At 40.9% G+C, this 17,236-nt stretch overlaps 1 protein-coding gene across 1 annotated transcript in view; it reads right to left on the bottom strand.

Moving 5' to 3' along the window:
* Positions 1-16,791, bottom strand: part of galcb (galactosylceramidase b) — a 50,398-nt gene extending 33,607 nt beyond the window's left edge. The window contains exons 1-7 of the mRNA XM_085342597.1: positions 16,650-16,791; positions 16,429-16,497; positions 16,290-16,353; positions 15,851-15,964; positions 15,211-15,350; positions 14,285-14,323; positions 5,066-5,196 (exon numbers count right to left, since the gene is read on the bottom strand). Of these exons, the coding sequence (XP_085198723.1) occupies positions 5,066-5,196; positions 14,285-14,323; positions 15,211-15,350; positions 15,851-15,964; positions 16,290-16,353; positions 16,429-16,497; positions 16,650-16,790 (698 nt within the window). The 5' untranslated portion in view covers position 16,791. The remainder of the gene's footprint in view (positions 1-5,065; positions 5,197-14,284; positions 14,324-15,210; positions 15,351-15,850; positions 15,965-16,289; positions 16,354-16,428; positions 16,498-16,649) is intronic.
* Between the last annotated feature and the right edge of the window lie 445 nt (positions 16,792-17,236).

Below are 17,236 nucleotides of genomic sequence, written 5' to 3'. Positions count from 1 at the left end.
CCCCCATACACCCACCCGCCCACAACCCCAGCAACATACCAACCAGGACCCAAGCCCCCGAGGCCCGGCCAAGGCCCCAGCCCAGAGACGGAGCGCCCCAGAACCTCACGCCCGTCCCGGACCCACCCAGGGGCAGCCAGGCTACCAGGTCAGTAACCCACGTCCGTCAGCACAGACCCTCCCCTAGCCCCGCTGCATGCAGCCACAAGGAAACCGTCACCTAAGAGCCCCTAATAGGCCATGACCGCTACCCCGGGTTGAGCCCCCCAAGGAAGATGCTACTGGGGAACCCCCCGACGCCCTAAGCCTGTCCCTACCCCCACACCAATCACTACAGCGAAGGTGGGACCAAACTATGACCCCCCACCCCCACTAGGTGATGGAGCTAATCAAAGGAGCCCAGAGCAATTGATCTGATGTGGTGGTAGAGGCTGTATCGAGACTAATGTAATCTAATAGATAATTTCTATATTGGTTAGAATTAAGATTATTTTTGTTTTTTCCAGTTCATGAGGACTGTTTTCTTGGCTATGCATACGGCAGTGAAAACCATATGGGCTATATTCTTATCTGTAGTGACATTATCTAAGCTGCCCAACAAACACACTAAAGGGGAAGTTGGAATGTTACATTTCAGACACTTTGGCTATGTTCACACTGCAGGCGAAAGCGCATCAAATCCGATTTTTTTGACCCTATGCGACCCATATCCGATCATGGTATGACAGTGTGACCGGCACAAATCCGATATTTTCAAATCCGATCTGGGTCACTTTCGTATGTGGTACTGAATCCGATACATATCCGATGTTTCAGAAAGCGACTGCTGTGTAAATGGTCAAGTCGCATTAAATCCGTTTTTTACGTCACTGACACAAGACAGACGCCAATTATCACCGCCGGAGAAGCGCTCGATAAGACATCGCGAACGCATTTTATTGTAGTGTGAACGAGCAGACAAAAAAAATCAGATTTGATCAAAAAATCGGAATTGAGCATTAAGACTTGCGGTGTGAACGTAGCCTTCACATATCTCGCGCCAAAACTTCTGAACTGGTGGTATGCTATGCCTTCTAATGATACTGCCATAGGGATATCAAGAACCCAGTGGAACTCCATAATTAAATTTAGCGTGTGAAAAGGACTCTCCATTTCCTGACGTGTTCGGGTCAAATCAGACCGATTTACAAATTTAAAAACTCCTAAATATTGTGTTTTACATCCAATTGCCTAAAGGCCTTATGACATCCTCCACACTATGCACTTGAACATATTAAAGTGATGAGCACTTCTTTCGTTGAATTTTGAGTGTTTTAATCAATTTTGTTACATCTGTGGTGTTCAAAAGTGACCGTCATAGAAAATGAATGGGAATCCATCATCATTTATTTATATAGCACTTTAAAAAGTGCTGTACAATACAAATATAAATATAGTAATAAAATAACAGAAATCAGACATAGCATCAAAATTAATAAAAATGTCAGTTACCCACAGAGTTAAAGGCCAGGGAATAAAAATAGTTTTTTAATAAGGACTTAAAAACTGTCACTGATGTAGCCCGTCTAATATGGAGAGGAAGGTTGTTCCAAAGCATCGGCGCTGCAAAAGAGAACACTCTGTCTCCTCTAAGTTTCAGCCGTGACTTTGGGACCAAAAGCAACAACTGCTCAGCTAGAGCTGGGCGATAGAACGATAACGATATGTATCGCGATATAACTTTTACTCGATAGAGAAATTAAGCTATCGCGATAGACCTTGCCACTCTTGTCCTCTTAAAAAAAAAAAAAAAAAAAAAAAAGGTCAGCCGATCCAAATTCAGTAGCGCAGAGCCGAACCAATCACAGCTGCAGCGTCACGTCGTGTGACTTGTTACGTACAGCACAAGTGCCAAGCCGCACGTGTGTTTGTTTGGGAAGCAGCCAGCGGGTAATGGAGCCAGCGCATAATGGAGGAAATGAGTGTGCCGACTAGAAAAATCAACCGAGCGTGACCGAAGAGAAAACAGATGATGGTTCCAACGCCGGAGAGATTGTCGAACGGAAGAGCCATAGAAGTTCCGTAGTGTGAAGGTATTTCGGCTATTTCAAGTCTGACAAAAAACAGAGTAGCGTGCACTGTAAATTGTGCCGAAAGCAAGTCTGGAAATACAATAAACTGGTGCATGCGTCACACTGTGCGCCACGTTATTGTTTCGGTGAAATGAATTTCTACAATACTGTTACTGTTAATTCTACTCTCTGCAGTGTTTAAATGCTTACATATACACACAGTTACTGTCCCTCCACACTTACGACTCGGTTCTGCTTCTATGCCCCAGCTTTGTTTACTTTTTCCCACCGAGGCTTCTAGACTTCTGATTGGCCAACATTTCTGCACGGTTAGGAATCTAGCTCCACCTGCTGCTTTGGCATGTTCATAGCAGCGTTTTCCTTCATTTCTGCCTTTATGTGTGGACGGGATTATTTTTTAAAACGAAAACGGAAAATCTCCGTTTTCAAAAATACCCGTGTACGTGTGGACGTAGCCTCAGTCTCTGACTGGAAGCGCTAATTCGTCATTCGGCTTTTGTCAGACTAAAGTAACTGTTAAAACTGTTTGAAAAGCTAAGCTATACAACAAGGAGAGATTGAGAATTTCCTTTTAGTTCTCAGTTTATTTGATATTGACAAAAGTTAGTCAGTTTTGTCTGTTCTTCTGTAAAACAAACTAAGATTTATTTTTAGAATTAATATTTTGTTTCTAAGTGGAATTGACAATTTAGTCTGTTTCATTTGTTCTATTTTGAAACTTAAACGCTTTAGCGGCTGCCTTTTGTGTAGTTTGCAATATTTGCCTTTATTTATCTGAAAAAGTCTCATGTTCCTTAAGTACATCTACCCTGTTGAACTTATTATGGGAAATAAATATTTAAAAACAAGCTGCTGATTATTTCACATTTTACTTGTGAGCAACGGCACATTTAAATCTTACAAATATAGTTATTTGGCTTATATCGTGATAGATATCGTTATCGCCTGAAATGAAAAAAACATATCGTGATATGAAAAAATCTCATATCGCCCAGCTCTATGCTCAGCTGATCAAAGAGAACGAATGAGAACATGGGGCTTCAACAAGTCAGACAAATAAACAGGTGCCAGACCATTTAGAGATTTAAAAACCAATAAAAGGACTTTAAAACAGATCCTAAATTCAATTGGAAGCCAATGTAGAGAGGCCAAAATCGGAGTGATGTGGTCAAATTTCCTTTTGCCAGTTAAAAATCGTGCCGCAGCATTTTGCACTAGTTGCAAGCGTGACAAAGTGCCCTGCCCAACCCCTATTAAAAGTGTGGAAATAAAAGAAATTATTTTACTGCTACAATATATTCTTTATCATTAACATTGCATTGATAATATAACCTACAGCATTGATATAGCATCAAGATGTTTATTAAAGATACTGGCATTGGATTAACCTTTTATTACAGGTGCAGCCATAATCACTTTATACACACATTGCATATTTGTGCTCATTCAGAGATGATGCTCAGTCTATTAAAGGTTTCAAGCTTTGTGAAGCGCTATGTCTTCACAATATATTGTGTAGGTGACTTGGAGCAATAGAAGGATAAACAGCATTCATGCTTACAGACATATGATTTAAACATAGGCCAGGCTGAAGGCCTGGTATTCATTTAGCTTCTAACTGCATTTTAGTTTGCTTAGTGACAGATGACAGAAGATGAGTCAAGAAGAGGACAAGCCCAGAGGGACCGTCTGTGTCTGAACCTAATTGCCTTGTATGGAAGATGTGATAGAAAAAGGAACTTCTTTGTCTAATTTTAGCGGTTTAAGATTGACCATTTACTGAAACTGATGCATATTATGTTAATTTGTGACGCAGAAGGGGTTGAACCCTGACATGAATAAAACCATTCTGAATTGAGCTGTTCGGTGAAGATCGATGCTGGTGTTGCTGTATACATCTTCCCACGCGTGTACTCAATAAATCATTGTTTGACTGCACTCTTCTGGGCCTCTGTTGGTTTGTTCCATTGCTCAATATTTTCGAATTCGGGACAAAAGAGAATTGCAATAATCTAAATGTGAGGTAATAAAGGCATGAATAACACTTTCCAAGTCACGCTTGGAAAGAAAGGGCTTAACCTTCATTAAACGTCTGAGGTGATAGAATGCTGATTTTACCACCCCGTTTACGTGGTCATGAAAGGTAAGTGATCAACAGTATCAAACGCTGCACTGAGGTTTAGCACAATAAGCACAAAGATGAGTCCACTGTCAGAGGCCATAAGAAGATCATTTGTAACCTTCACCAAAGCTGTTTCTGTGCTGTGATGGGCTCTGAAACGTGGATGAAATCCGTCTTAGAAGGTATTAAATGCTGCACTTTGTTTAAACGCAAAAGAAAGAATAACAAACGACTCTGTGCTATACTGCCATTAGAAAAAAGCATGTTGTTTTTACTGCTAGTAGTTTACATAATAATAATAATAATAACCAACAACAACAACTTATAAACTTATAAAGTGCTTTCAGACAAAGTGCTGTACAGCTATTTGAAAATAAAGAGATAAATAAATAAAAGTGATGCATAGCAATACAAGTTAAAAACACAAATTAACAAGTTAAAAACATAATAAAAGTTAAAAACGATAAAAAAAACAAAAAACAAAACTAAAAGGCAAAGAATTAAGACATGTAGGATAGGGTGAACAAGTGGGTCTTCAACTTAGCTTTGAAAACCTCCACAGAGCATGCCTGCCTAATATCTTGAGGAAGGTTGTTCCACAAAAATGGGGCATGAAAAGAAAAATCACGTTCCCCGATAGTTTTTTTTTTCTGGCTCTAGGAACCTTTAAAACGGCAGAATCCTGGGATCGGAGAGTACGAGATGGAACATAAGGGTGCAAAAGATCAGAAAGGTATGAAGGTGCCAAACCATTTAAAGCCTTGTAGGTGGTTCATTTTTAAGCAGCAACCATCAGCTGGCTGAAGTTTTAGCTGCTGAGGATAGAGAACATAAGCTACGTATACAAACTATTGACAGAGGAGGATCCTACCCTATCACGTCTACAGCTGTGCTCAGCTCAGGGTCTAGCAGCAGAGAGAAGGCAATGGGCTCCCACAGGTTGTCACTGGCTATGATCTTGACCCTCTCCAGACCACTCTTATCCAGAGTGTATCGCAGCAGCTGGTGCAGACAGTCACAGTCATAGAAGGAGATTGACAGCAGAGAAGACGGATTCACAGCTAGCACAATTCAGAATTTGTCTATACAATGTTTGCTGCTTTCCACATAAAACTTTTATATCCAGAACTAGTTTCTCAAGAAACTGGTGGCATTAAAGATGCTTTTGTAGAGACTTGATGCAATAGGAGGGATAAACTACTGACTACAGTTAACATTTCAGTGATTCTGTCCATGTTTGGGACAATTTATTATAAATCAAGCAATCAAGGCTTTATTCACCACATGCAGGGTGCCCTGCAGTGAAATGGGACGCCCCCCCCCCCCGACCATACACACACAACACAGACATCACATGGGGAAACAGGTCGGAGATCGGTAGCGTTACAGAAAAACATTGAAATATACACTACAATGGGAAAGTACAAAAGGAAAAAAAGAGACCTCTACTCATGCTGGGCTCCGGGAAGGACAGCATGAGAACAAGAAACAAAAAAACTCCTCTGCACAAAAAAGCACATAAATGTCCACAGCACAACATTATGTAACACGTGACAAGCCACAGGGATGGGTAGGGGGTGAGGAGTAATCCGAAGCAAACACAGCAGCCATCCTGCCCAGCGCTACCATTCCAGCGCGGGCTCAGACCCGCCGTGTTCCCCAGGAGGGAACAACCATCGAAGGCGTTTGGAAAGGGAGGGGTGATGAGTGTGTGCATATCAGTGTATGTGTATGCATGTCCATAGTTCAGCTGAGACAGTGTCCTTCGCCTGCCAGGCTAAGTAAACAGTCTTCCAGCCAACCCAGGTGGCCTAGCATGGAATGGGAAGGAACAGTCTAAACACAGTCGTTATCAGGGAGTTTTTGTTCGGCTCCAGCCTTGAGCCCACAGCTGGCGCCGAAGGGATAGCTGCAATAAATGGTGATTTTTCTTTTATGCGAGCAACTCATGAGAATTTCAAAGCTGCTCTTTAACACACACTGGTCTCTCAATCTCCTGTTGGAGAGCCGCGAGCCTCTCCATGATGTTATCAAACTTGCGCTCCGTGGTCTTGTCATTCTTGTGCTCTGATAGCCGATTCTGAGAACTCACGACTAGGGATGGTTACCGGTATCCGGTGCCATGATGGCACCGGTTCTGACATAAACGGTAGTAACCAGACCGAAAAGCAGCGCACATTTCGGTGCTTTATTTCGGTGCTTTTTTTTCCCTGAGCTGTGATACACTTTAGATTCTAGCCAATCATTTTACGTTTCCGAGGATAGTAGGCGGGCCCAGGTACGTACGTTCTTTTAGAGCAGAGCTACAGATTAAAAATGCCCAAGGCGAAGCGGTCAAAAGTCTGGCTGTACTTCACAGCAAAATATGCAAACTCAGCAGCCTGCAAGTGCTTTAAGCTGATACTGTGATACTGTCAAAGGAAGTAACACCTCATATCCGATGAAACACCTGGCGACGCATAGCGGGTTTTTTTAAAAGCCGAGAAATGCACCGTATTTGATAGCTTGCTGCGAGACCTCACACCGTGCACATCTACTGCGGGTGTGGCGCCTGTTATCGGACCCGGAGTTAGCAACATCCCCCAAAAACTCGAAGAGGAGAGTCCTGGCCCCTAGCCCTGCCAGTGTAGCAGAAATGATGACGGATGATGATGGCAGCAGCAGCCGTTCTTCTCTGTGTGAGTAGCTTAATGTTGTTCGTGTGTAATTTACGTTGAGTAGGCTGACCTAATGCAGTAAAGTGAACTAGCAAACACCATCATAGCTACATGCGGCTGTCTTCTTGTTTGATGGCAGATACTCCCTTCACCCTGGCCAAAAAGGCTAAAATGACCAAAGAAAAAGTGGAAAACAGTTAAACATGAGAGGTTTTTGGACAAAGTTTGTGTTTTTTTCCATTGATTAAGCACTGCTTCCATCCAAGAGCGATACCATATATGCCCCATAGCTGCAGAAAAGGCTAACATTGTTATCTTTTTACAAAAAACAAAAAACAGCTGAACATGAGAGGTTTTTCGACCAATTTTGTGTTCTCGATTCTTTAAGCACCGGTTTGAGCACCGTTTAAGCACCAGCACCGTTTCAAAAGTACCAGTTTGGCACCGGTATCGGATAAAACCTAAACGATACCCATCCCTACTCACGACTGCAGTGAGCTGCTCCACGATGTAATCCAACTTTCCCTCAGAGATGTTATTCTGAGTGATCTTCTCCTTGATGTAATCCAATATATGCTCAGAGGTAGAGCTGGGCAATAGAACGATAACGATATGTATCGCGATATAACTTTTTCTCGATAGAAAAATTAAAATATCGCGATAGACCTCGCCGCTCTTGTCCTCTTACAAAAAAAGAAAAAAAAGAACAGCCAATCCAAATTAAGTAGCACAGAGCCGAACCAATCACAGCCGCAGCGTCACGTCACGTGACTTGTTACGTACAGCACAAGTGCCAAGCCGCACATGTGTATTTGTTTGGGAAGCAGCCAGCCACCGTACCGCCCGGGTAATGGAGGAAATGAGTGTGCCGACTAGAAAAATCAACCAAGCGTGACACACACATACGACTCGGTTCTGCTTCTATGCCCCAGCTTTGTTTACTTTTTCCCACCGAGGCTTCTAGACTTCTGATTGGCCAACATTTCTGCACGGTTAGGAATCTAGCTCCACCTGCTGCTTTGGCATGTTCATAGCAGCGTTTTCCTTCATTTCTGCCTTTATGTGTGGACGGGATTATTTTTTAAAACGAAAAATCTCCGTTTTCAAAAATACCCGTGTACGTGTGGACGTAGCCTCAGTCTCTGACTGGAAGCGCTAATTCGTCATTCGGCTTTTGTCAGACTAAAGTAACTGTTAAAACTGTTTGAAAAGCTCAGCTATACAACAAGGAGAGATTGAGAATTTCCTTTTAGTTCTCAGTTTATTTGATATTGACAAAAGTTAGTCAGTTTTGTCTGTTCTTCTGTAAAACAAACTAAGATTTATTTTTAGAATTAATATTTTGTTTCTAAGTGGAATTGACAATTTAGTAGTCTGTTTCGTTTGTTCTATTTTGAAACTTAAACGCTTTAGCGGCTGCCTTTTATGGAACGCCAGGACTGCCATAATGAATTAATTAAATACACCATTAAATAATTAATTAAATGTGACAATAATTAATAAAATTGGAATTAATTAATTAAATAAATAGTTATGACACATGTGATTAATTAATTATTGACACATTTGATTAATTAATTATTGACACATTTGATTAATTAATTATTGACACATTTAATTAATTAATTATTGACACATTTAATTAATTATTGACACATTTAATTATTTAATGATATATTTATTTATTTCATTTTGGCAGTCCTGGCGCCTGGCTCTCATCTTGAAATAATTTTATCTGTCAGCCTCACCCATCAAACTCAGGGGGCGGGGTTAACGCTGATCGAGTCAAAACCATTGCTTTGGCCTGGTGGCCATTGTTTCTAGCACACAACAACCGGCATGTGGAAGCTAACAGAACTGAACTTTGAAAAACCCTGTTTGTGTGTCACCAAATACCGTTTTAATATTTTTGTAGCCGAGCATGTAGTGGTTTAATCTTCATGTGTCTGGTCGGTTTGCCAAGATACAGCCTCTTTGCAAAAGTGTTTCGATGATTTCGGAGATGTCTGCCCAGTCTCACGGCAAAGCGTGGGATAGACCCGCTTGCCTCGCAAGCAATCCCACCGACAAAGCGCAGGCCCCGGTACACAGCTGTAATAACCCCCGCTGACTTCTTTTACTGAGGTTATATTTATCTGTGTTTTATTTCCTGATGTTCTTATGTGTCCTACGTGTTTCAGTCGCCAATTCTGAATTATAACTAACATTAAAAACATGTTTAAGGAGGAGAAAGTGCAAATAAATCTGTTTAACATCTGATCTTTGGGTTTTTGTTCAGTAATCAGCGTCATCTGTGTATAAACGCATAAAAGAGATAACGTTGGTGTTTCCGTCATGTAGTAACTGCTGGCTTTAACTGTACAAAGGTTGTTCGACACTATGAAACACATACAGACTTCATGATGTTCGGCTAATATTTTTATTGTGAATATTAATCATGAGGGTAAACGGCCCTGTACACCACGGAGCGAGGTCAGCATATCCACGATATCCTCAGCTCCATGAGTTAACACAAAGTTTCCCAGCTGACTATCTAACTGCCAACTATTCCAGAGACGTGAAAATATACAGCATAAAGAAAAGTGTAAGAGACTCAGCAGCAGATTAGAATAACATTTATACATTTAATAAATCACCAAATGAATCCAAGAAACGAGCAAACCTGTTCCGACAATTTGAGTTTGTATTCCCTCAGCTGCAGACTCGCTGCTGTTTAAATGTTTGAAAAGGAAGATTAGATATTAAAAAATGTCAAACATAGACTCAGTCTGCCTTCACATTTGATATGAGGCCAGCACGTATAGTGGCTGTGTCCTGTTTTAAGATCATACATGTAAAATTGTTGTCTGACCTCCGTCGATCCAGCCGCTCAGAGTCCGTGGTTACCATGGTTACTGCATAAGCAGCTATAATGTTAACAGCTGGCACTGAGGAAGCTTACCGGCAGCATGGGTGTTTATGTTTTTCATTGCAAAAGAACCGTCTGAATGGTTAACTGAAGTTAACTTGGATAAATTATAGTTAAGGAGTATCACAGATAACGCCTATGTGAGCTGTGCGACTGTTCACCACTACACTGAAATCAGCAGGCTATTACTGAAATACACGTGCTATATCATAAACTATGATATAAATAGGGAGGTCCTATTAACATGTTTAGTTTTAAAGGACACCTTCCTGCCTTTAGTCTCCTTCATGAGCAGTATTAGTTTTCTTCTAACATCCAGAAGTCTGCACGATGTGTTTCATAGTTTGTAACAAGCCTTTGACAGGTAAACATAACATGACCGAAAAAGCAAAAAAATGGTTCATTTATGTTTGATGTGTGTTTATTCCTCCCTAAATATTGTCGGTGAAGTTTGCCATGCACGTCAGATTTTCCTGCGCATTTTTATACCTCTGCCAACAGAGAGAAAGAAAAAAAATCTCATTCTAACAGACAGCTGGTGCTTAGAATACAGTTGAATAACTATTAAAAAACAGATGATATAATATTTCTGTCCATGTTGCAGACTTCATGATGAACATGCTGTTGCAAACTCTGCTCCTCTCGGTGGAAATGCGCCTTCTCTTTCCTCTTTGTATAAAAACGTTATAAAAGTCAGTTTAATCTCAAAATTCACTGTTAAATCCAAAACACACCAGATAAAGAAAAGCGAATAGTTCAGTCTAACACATGTGCCAGTGAACCATTAAACGTCTGTGAAACTATGCAGTTATGAAACGTAACTTTAACCTCAGCCAAACCGATTTGCTCAGTTGTAAATAAAACAGCGAAGTAAACGTGACCCGACAGACAGAACCTGAGTGAATGAAGTCCAGCGTTTAACCACTGAGAGCTAAAACTCAGCTGAGGTTTCAAAGCTGTGTGCCGGTGATTGGACATCAGCCGCTGATGAAGCTGTTCACCTATAAAGTGCTCTGTAAGGAAACAAGCTCCAGCAGCTCGGGAAAAATACTATATTTACTTATCTTGTGCAGAAAAATGCGCTGACATTGCTTTATATCGAGCACCGGCTGCCCAGTTAAACTGTGACTATCACCAGGTAACGTAGGCGTGTTTCTTGAATTAGCAGCAGGTGTTAAACAGCTGACAGATGAGGAGGAGGATGCATGCAGGTAAACTGAGGGTCTGTTGAGCTGATCGCTGGTTTCGTGAGAAAAATGTCAGCTCGTTCTTTATGTTACAGAAGCACAGAGACACAAAACCAGGCGGAAAGAGACGATTGTTCGGTGAAAATGAGAATCTGCGAATGCAACATGTGGAACACGGAGAGTGGAATATGTAAACAAACCGGTTAACGTAACCCCCTGGGTGCACTCTGCATGCTAATTGTTAGCAGAGCTAGTTAAATCTCTGAAAACATCTGAGCACTTTTGCAAACATGTTCTATGTTGACAACCTGACCAGACATACGGCGCGACATTCGCGGCTAAAACACTGTTAAAAGTGTAGTTGGTGACAGAAAAACGGGGTATTTTAAAACTACACCACCACTGCTGCCTGTGATTTGATCTGCATTCTGGGATACCTGGCTTCCCCAAGTCTACACAAGCAATCGATTATCTAGGATCGACCTGTTTTGACTTACTTTGCACGGCAACCAATCAAATGTTAGAGAAGCTGCATGGGCAGCGTTAACCCCGCCCCCTGAGTTTGATGGGTGAGGCTGACAGATAAAATTATTTCAAGATGAGAGCCAGGCACCAGGACTGCCAAAATGAAATAAATAAATATATCATTAAATAATTAATTAAATGTGTCAATAATTAATTAATTACATGTGTCATAACTATTTATTTAATTAATTAATTAATTCCAATTTTAATTAATTATTGTCACATTTAATTAATTATTTAATGGTGTATTTAATTAATTCATTATGGCAGTCCTGGCGTTCCATAGCCTTTTGTGTAGTTTGCAATATTTGCCTTTATTTATCTGAAAAAGTCTCATGTTCCTTAAGTACATCTACCCTGTTGAACTTATTATGGGAAATAAATATTTAAATAAAAACAAGCTGCTGATTATTTCACACTTTACTTGTGAGCAACGGCACATTTAAATCTTACAAATATAGTTATTTGGCTTATATCATGATAGATATCGTTATCGCCTGAAATGAAAAAAAACATATCGTGATGTGAAAAAAATCTTATATTGCCCAGCTCTACTCAGAGGTCTTATTCTGAGTATTCACGGCAGCTGTAAGCTTCTCCAAGATCTTAACCATGCTGCATTCAGTGAGCTCTTTCTGAGAAGTCGCGCCTCGTCCCACCGTTTCAATCCCAGTGGGCAGCCTTGGAGGGGTTTGAACAGCCGGTTCCGCTTTCTTAATTCTCCGATAAGCCAGGGCCAAGCCAGCTCCGATCAGCAAGAACCCTGTTATCATGGTTCCGAATAGGTAGATATCTTCAGCGTCCTCGATCGACAGTCCCGCCAAGCACACGATCCTCCATGTCTGCCACCCGTCCATCGTGTATCCGGCAGGGAAAGTACCTCCAGGGCACTCGGGCTCTCCCAAGCCCAGACTTCTCGTTGAGAAAAGGGTGTCAATAGCATTCAGAGACCAGTTGATCAAATCCATAATTCTATTTTAGGTTTTAGAGAACAGACTGTGAGAGAGTGTTCCAGGGAAAAGTAAAAACACGAGACAAGACAAGGGCACAAGAGGCTAAGCAGGGAAGATAAGGGGAAGGAGGAGAGGAGAAAAGTGCAACTGCCTTCGCCGAGAGCCAAAAGAGAAGAGAAGATATTATAAGTGATCATTGAGGTTATGGCTCCCAGTCCTTCATATAATGTTTGATATATTTTGGTGCTCTCTGATGCTACAATGTTACTGTAAAGTCTTGAACCTTTCCTTTTTTTTCTTTATATTACACTAGGAAACGGAACATAGATGCATTCACTCCAGCTGTCTCTTCACCAGGCCAGCTATCACAGTCATGTGTCCAGGAAAGGGAATTTGAGGGGGGCAGGGATTGAGGCTGGTGATCAGCTTCATCTGCTTTTACACTAACTCTTGATATTTGGTATGGTTACCTTTATTCCTTAACAAGCTGCCTCTGTCAGTGCGCCCCAGGGTGGCTGTGGCTACAATGTAGCTGCCATCACCAGTGTGTGAATGTGTGCGTGAATGGGTGGATGACTGGATATGTAAAGCGCTTTGGGGTCCTTAGGGACTAGTAAAGTGCTATATAAATACAGGCCATTTACCATTTACAGGCCATTTGTTCTGTTCTGTCAAGATGATCCTACACTGCTTCAGTAATGTTAATGGGTCAGTCCATGACTGACAGTGTTTCACTATGTGTTTGTAGTGGGGTGTGGTGTGTGGGGCAGTGTGGATGCAACTGCGTGGCATCCGCAATCACGCCTACTGAGTTAAAACCAATAAATCAATAAAATGGCTCAAAACTGTGATCTATGGACTGTTTCTTTTCACTGGAAATAAGAGGCTGAACCCAACTCTTGAAAAACAACTTGTTGTCCTGGTGGCATCCTATCACGGCATCACACTGGAATTCACTGAGCTCCTGAGAGCGACCCCTTCTGTTACAAATGTTTGTAGAAGCAGTCTGCATGCCTAGGTGCTTGATTGTATAAGTGTGTGGCACAACTGTAGTCATTCGTTTTTTCCTACAGTAGCACATCAACATGCTGTCACCCAGGAGAGACAGATGCAAATTAGACTCCAAATTCAATAAAAAAATTTCTCAGCACTTATGATTACTTTCTGTATTGGGTCAATATTCATATTTAAAAACATTTTTTTAATGCAGCTTTAAAACCACCTAAGAAATGTGGCAGATCTGAAATTTTTTTTTCAGCAGCAACACACCTACACATGATTCAGCTCCGACTTTATCTTTCAAGTCCAGCAAAATAACAGCCACAAACATTCAGCTGGGTACTTGTGGAAGAAGAGTGTGCTTTAACAGAGACGCACCCAAACTCAGTGGACATTTCGGATTTACGCAATCAGTTGTCAAGCACCAAATAGCCTTCAAGTAAACTTATAGCACATGGTAAAAGTTCTGCTTTTACTGTGCCATCTGGTCCAATGATTTACGCAGTGGGAGCATTTCATTTCAAACTTCTTGAGACTCTGTACTTACCCAATCACATCAACAGAATTATTAAGATATGGGTCAAGGATCATAGAATTAGCGACGCTCCAATCGCCGTCTGCTGCGATGATGCCAACACCAATTAGACCAACTTTATCCAGCATGTTCCGGAGCACCTTTGGCGACAAAGACATGCTCTCAGTGGAACTCGGCTAGAGCTTTAAAATCATCCCAAACACCGTCACACTGCATCTCTCAGTAGGACAACTCAATGTTAGTGGCTGTTTTTCTACTTCAATTTACACTGCAGGCTACTCATTATGACAAAAGTACAATGAAAGATAACAGTAAGTTATGTTTACCTTAATGTACTTGATGTCAAAGCTTCGCTCATTCCAGATCTAAATGGATGAAAGAGAATTTTAGTTTGCAAACAAACTTTTGCAGGCTCAATTTCCTGCAAATCCATCAATCCAGTATCACGTGGTAAAGCTTTTATATTCCAGGCAGGCCTTCAGTACTAAGCAACTAATAAATGTCATCTGTCACATTTTACAACAAAGGTTTTGATATGTTCCCACTTACCATGTTAAAGTCACACTTTAGTGGACAGAAACCCTTCATTTTCTAACAGGGCTAATTCCATGCAACAACAGCCGCACAGGATTAAGACAACATGAATGAATCAAAGCCATGTAAGTTACTGTAGAGAGCAATAAGTAACATTTAACATTAACAGAACTACTTTTTTCCTCCCTGTGTTTGTGGGCTGGCTTTCACTTGGTCACATTGACCAGATTCACATCTGCTACTAGAGGTCCATCTTTGTTCCAATTCCTGGTTTATATTTGATGAAATACAGAAGTTGGTAACAGGACTTACATTAGAGAATTTACTGTCACTAGGTGGCTGCAAATAACTGCTTAGTGTTTAGAAGTTTTGACCATTACTACTTTTGGTTATTAAAATCCTGAGAATGCCAGAGATACTGAGAGATAATGCAAGCAGTCAGATGTTCAAACAGTTTAACCAGAGCTCAAAAATGAATGTGTGTGTTTGAAATGTAACAAAGAATTATAATTAATAGCTATATTAATTAATTATAATCCTGTTATGAAAGGAAAGTTCAAAACATGCCAAAAGCCACCAAGCTGCAAAGCACTCACTTTTTGAGGAAGCAGCCTTTGTAAGGACCACAAAAGCAATGTGTTGAAGTAGAGATGATTATTGCATGAATTTTGTGGGTTTGTGCAGAGCTGCATTCTAATCTGAGAAGTGGTATACACACCCCAACATACTGAATGTCTAGGTCATGGTACTGCTTGGCACCAAGGATCCAGTTCACCACATATGTTGCAGTGACATCCGGGTAGTCATAGGGCCAGTTCTTGCCACGGCCCACCCAACCGGGAAACGCCCAGGGCAAACCTATATGAAAACAAGCAGACACACAAGAAAAGACAATGATTCTTTTTGTGTTACATTTAATATAAATTTCACTATCTGGTCACATTTCCAATCACCCCCACCATCTATCCAACAAACTGAGCAGACTTGTTAAAGTTTTCAATAATATCAATAATATTATTGTATTATTTACATTCCATATAAAATAACTGCATGCATTGAATTGTAACCTTTATATCAAAACTACTTTATTCAAATTTTTAAAAAAAATAAATGAAAAAAAAAAAACAAAATCTCCGGATAGAAGTAAATGGGTGGAAAGTTCTGGCAGAAATTCCATGAGGTTTGCCAGTAATACCAAATGTGTTCATGCCAAGAAAAGCAGGAGTGGTCATTTGTAACAACACATGTAGATTCTAAATCTCAGTTTCCTACTATGACATTTTCCCTCTGATGTCTACTGGTTTTGGTTTACTGCTGTCAAGTTATCAGACAGAAAAGGAAACAATGTTCCTTCTTACCTATGAGTGTGATATTTGGGTTCCTCTTCTTGGCCTCTTTCATAAGCCACCACTCGTAGCCTCTGTAGTAGTTCTCATCATTTTCATAGCGCATGTGAGACGGCTCTGTTCCATCTGATCAAATCAGAGGTTCAATAATACCAAAAAAATGGAGAGAGTCAGTTTATTCTTGAAGTTATACTATGATCCAAAGTGTCTATCACGACCCCAGCACCAAAATATGTGGTAATTATAGCCAATATCCTATCCATACAAGACTTTAAGATCCATATGAAGCAGATGTCACAAGTGTTTCCTTGTTAAGAAGGAATTTATGTCATTCTGCTGGACTTTAGCTGTGTGTCATAATGCATTTCAGACCTGGCAGCAGAGAAATGGAAATGTAACAAGTAACAAATTAGAAACTGTCAGAAATGTAGTGTGACTAAATGTACTTTACCAGTAGTTTGCGCATCTCCTCCGATCTCCACCTTCAGAATGTGCAAAGAAGCTCCAAAGTTTGGCTGAAAATAGGAACACAGAGCAGTGAGTTCCCGTGCTTAAAACTGAACTGTGTGAATGAGTTGCTTCTGTCGTACCTTAAACAGGAAGTCTAGTATCTGGCTGCGGTACGGCTCCGCATAACTCACCAGTAACCGAGACGTCGCCTACATTAAGGCACACGTAGAAATGTTATGTTAGTAAAATAATAAGCTAATCAGAGAAACAGAAACATGCAGGCAGGCATGCATAGATCAGATTGTTCCTGTGGAGGCAGTGTTGTACAAGGAAGTACTCTAGTAAAATACACTAAACTCACCCCTCCGCCGCTTAAACCTCCAATTCCATCAAAAACCCTTCCCAGACCCCCGTCATCGCTCAGGACATAATTCTGAGCAGAGCACAAAGCCAAAGCCAAGAGGAGAACGGACACTAATAACGCCGACTCTCTGCAGTCCATCCTGAGCGCTAGCTGACAAGACGCTGTACGCGCGCGCACATTCTCTATCACATGACAGCGCAGCTGAGCGGCCACGTGATGTTGAAACCCGTCACACCGGTACTTACTTTTAAACGTTTATTTCGTTCTACGAACGTCCGCAATTTAAAAAAAAAAATCTTCAAACAGTGTTCGCAATGATTTTTTTAAGGGTACACACGACCCACCCTTAAAATCCGGGGAAAAACGGTGAGGCATTTGTCTGCTGCATTAGAAGAGTTTTTTTTGTTTTGTTTTTTTTATTGACGCAAAAACAAGAATTAATATATAACAACATGGCTCCTGCAAGATTCCTTTGGAGCAGGTGATTACAAGAAATTAGCTTTCAGTTTTTTAAAAAAAAGGAAGAGAAAATAAAGGGGTAAATTTGGGCTTACTAACTAAATCACATTCTTCAGTTGTGTTCA

The sequence above is a fragment of the Diplotaxodon limnothrissa genome, linkage group LG19, assembly GCF_057381915.1.
Source record: "Diplotaxodon limnothrissa isolate DT_005_m linkage group LG19, D_limnothrissa_male_GT1.1, whole genome shotgun sequence".
NCBI lineage: Eukaryota > Metazoa > Chordata > Actinopteri > Cichliformes > Cichlidae > Diplotaxodon > Diplotaxodon limnothrissa.
Note: the sequence above shows the minus strand (reverse complement) of the source record. Positions and strands in the feature narration are given on the sequence as shown.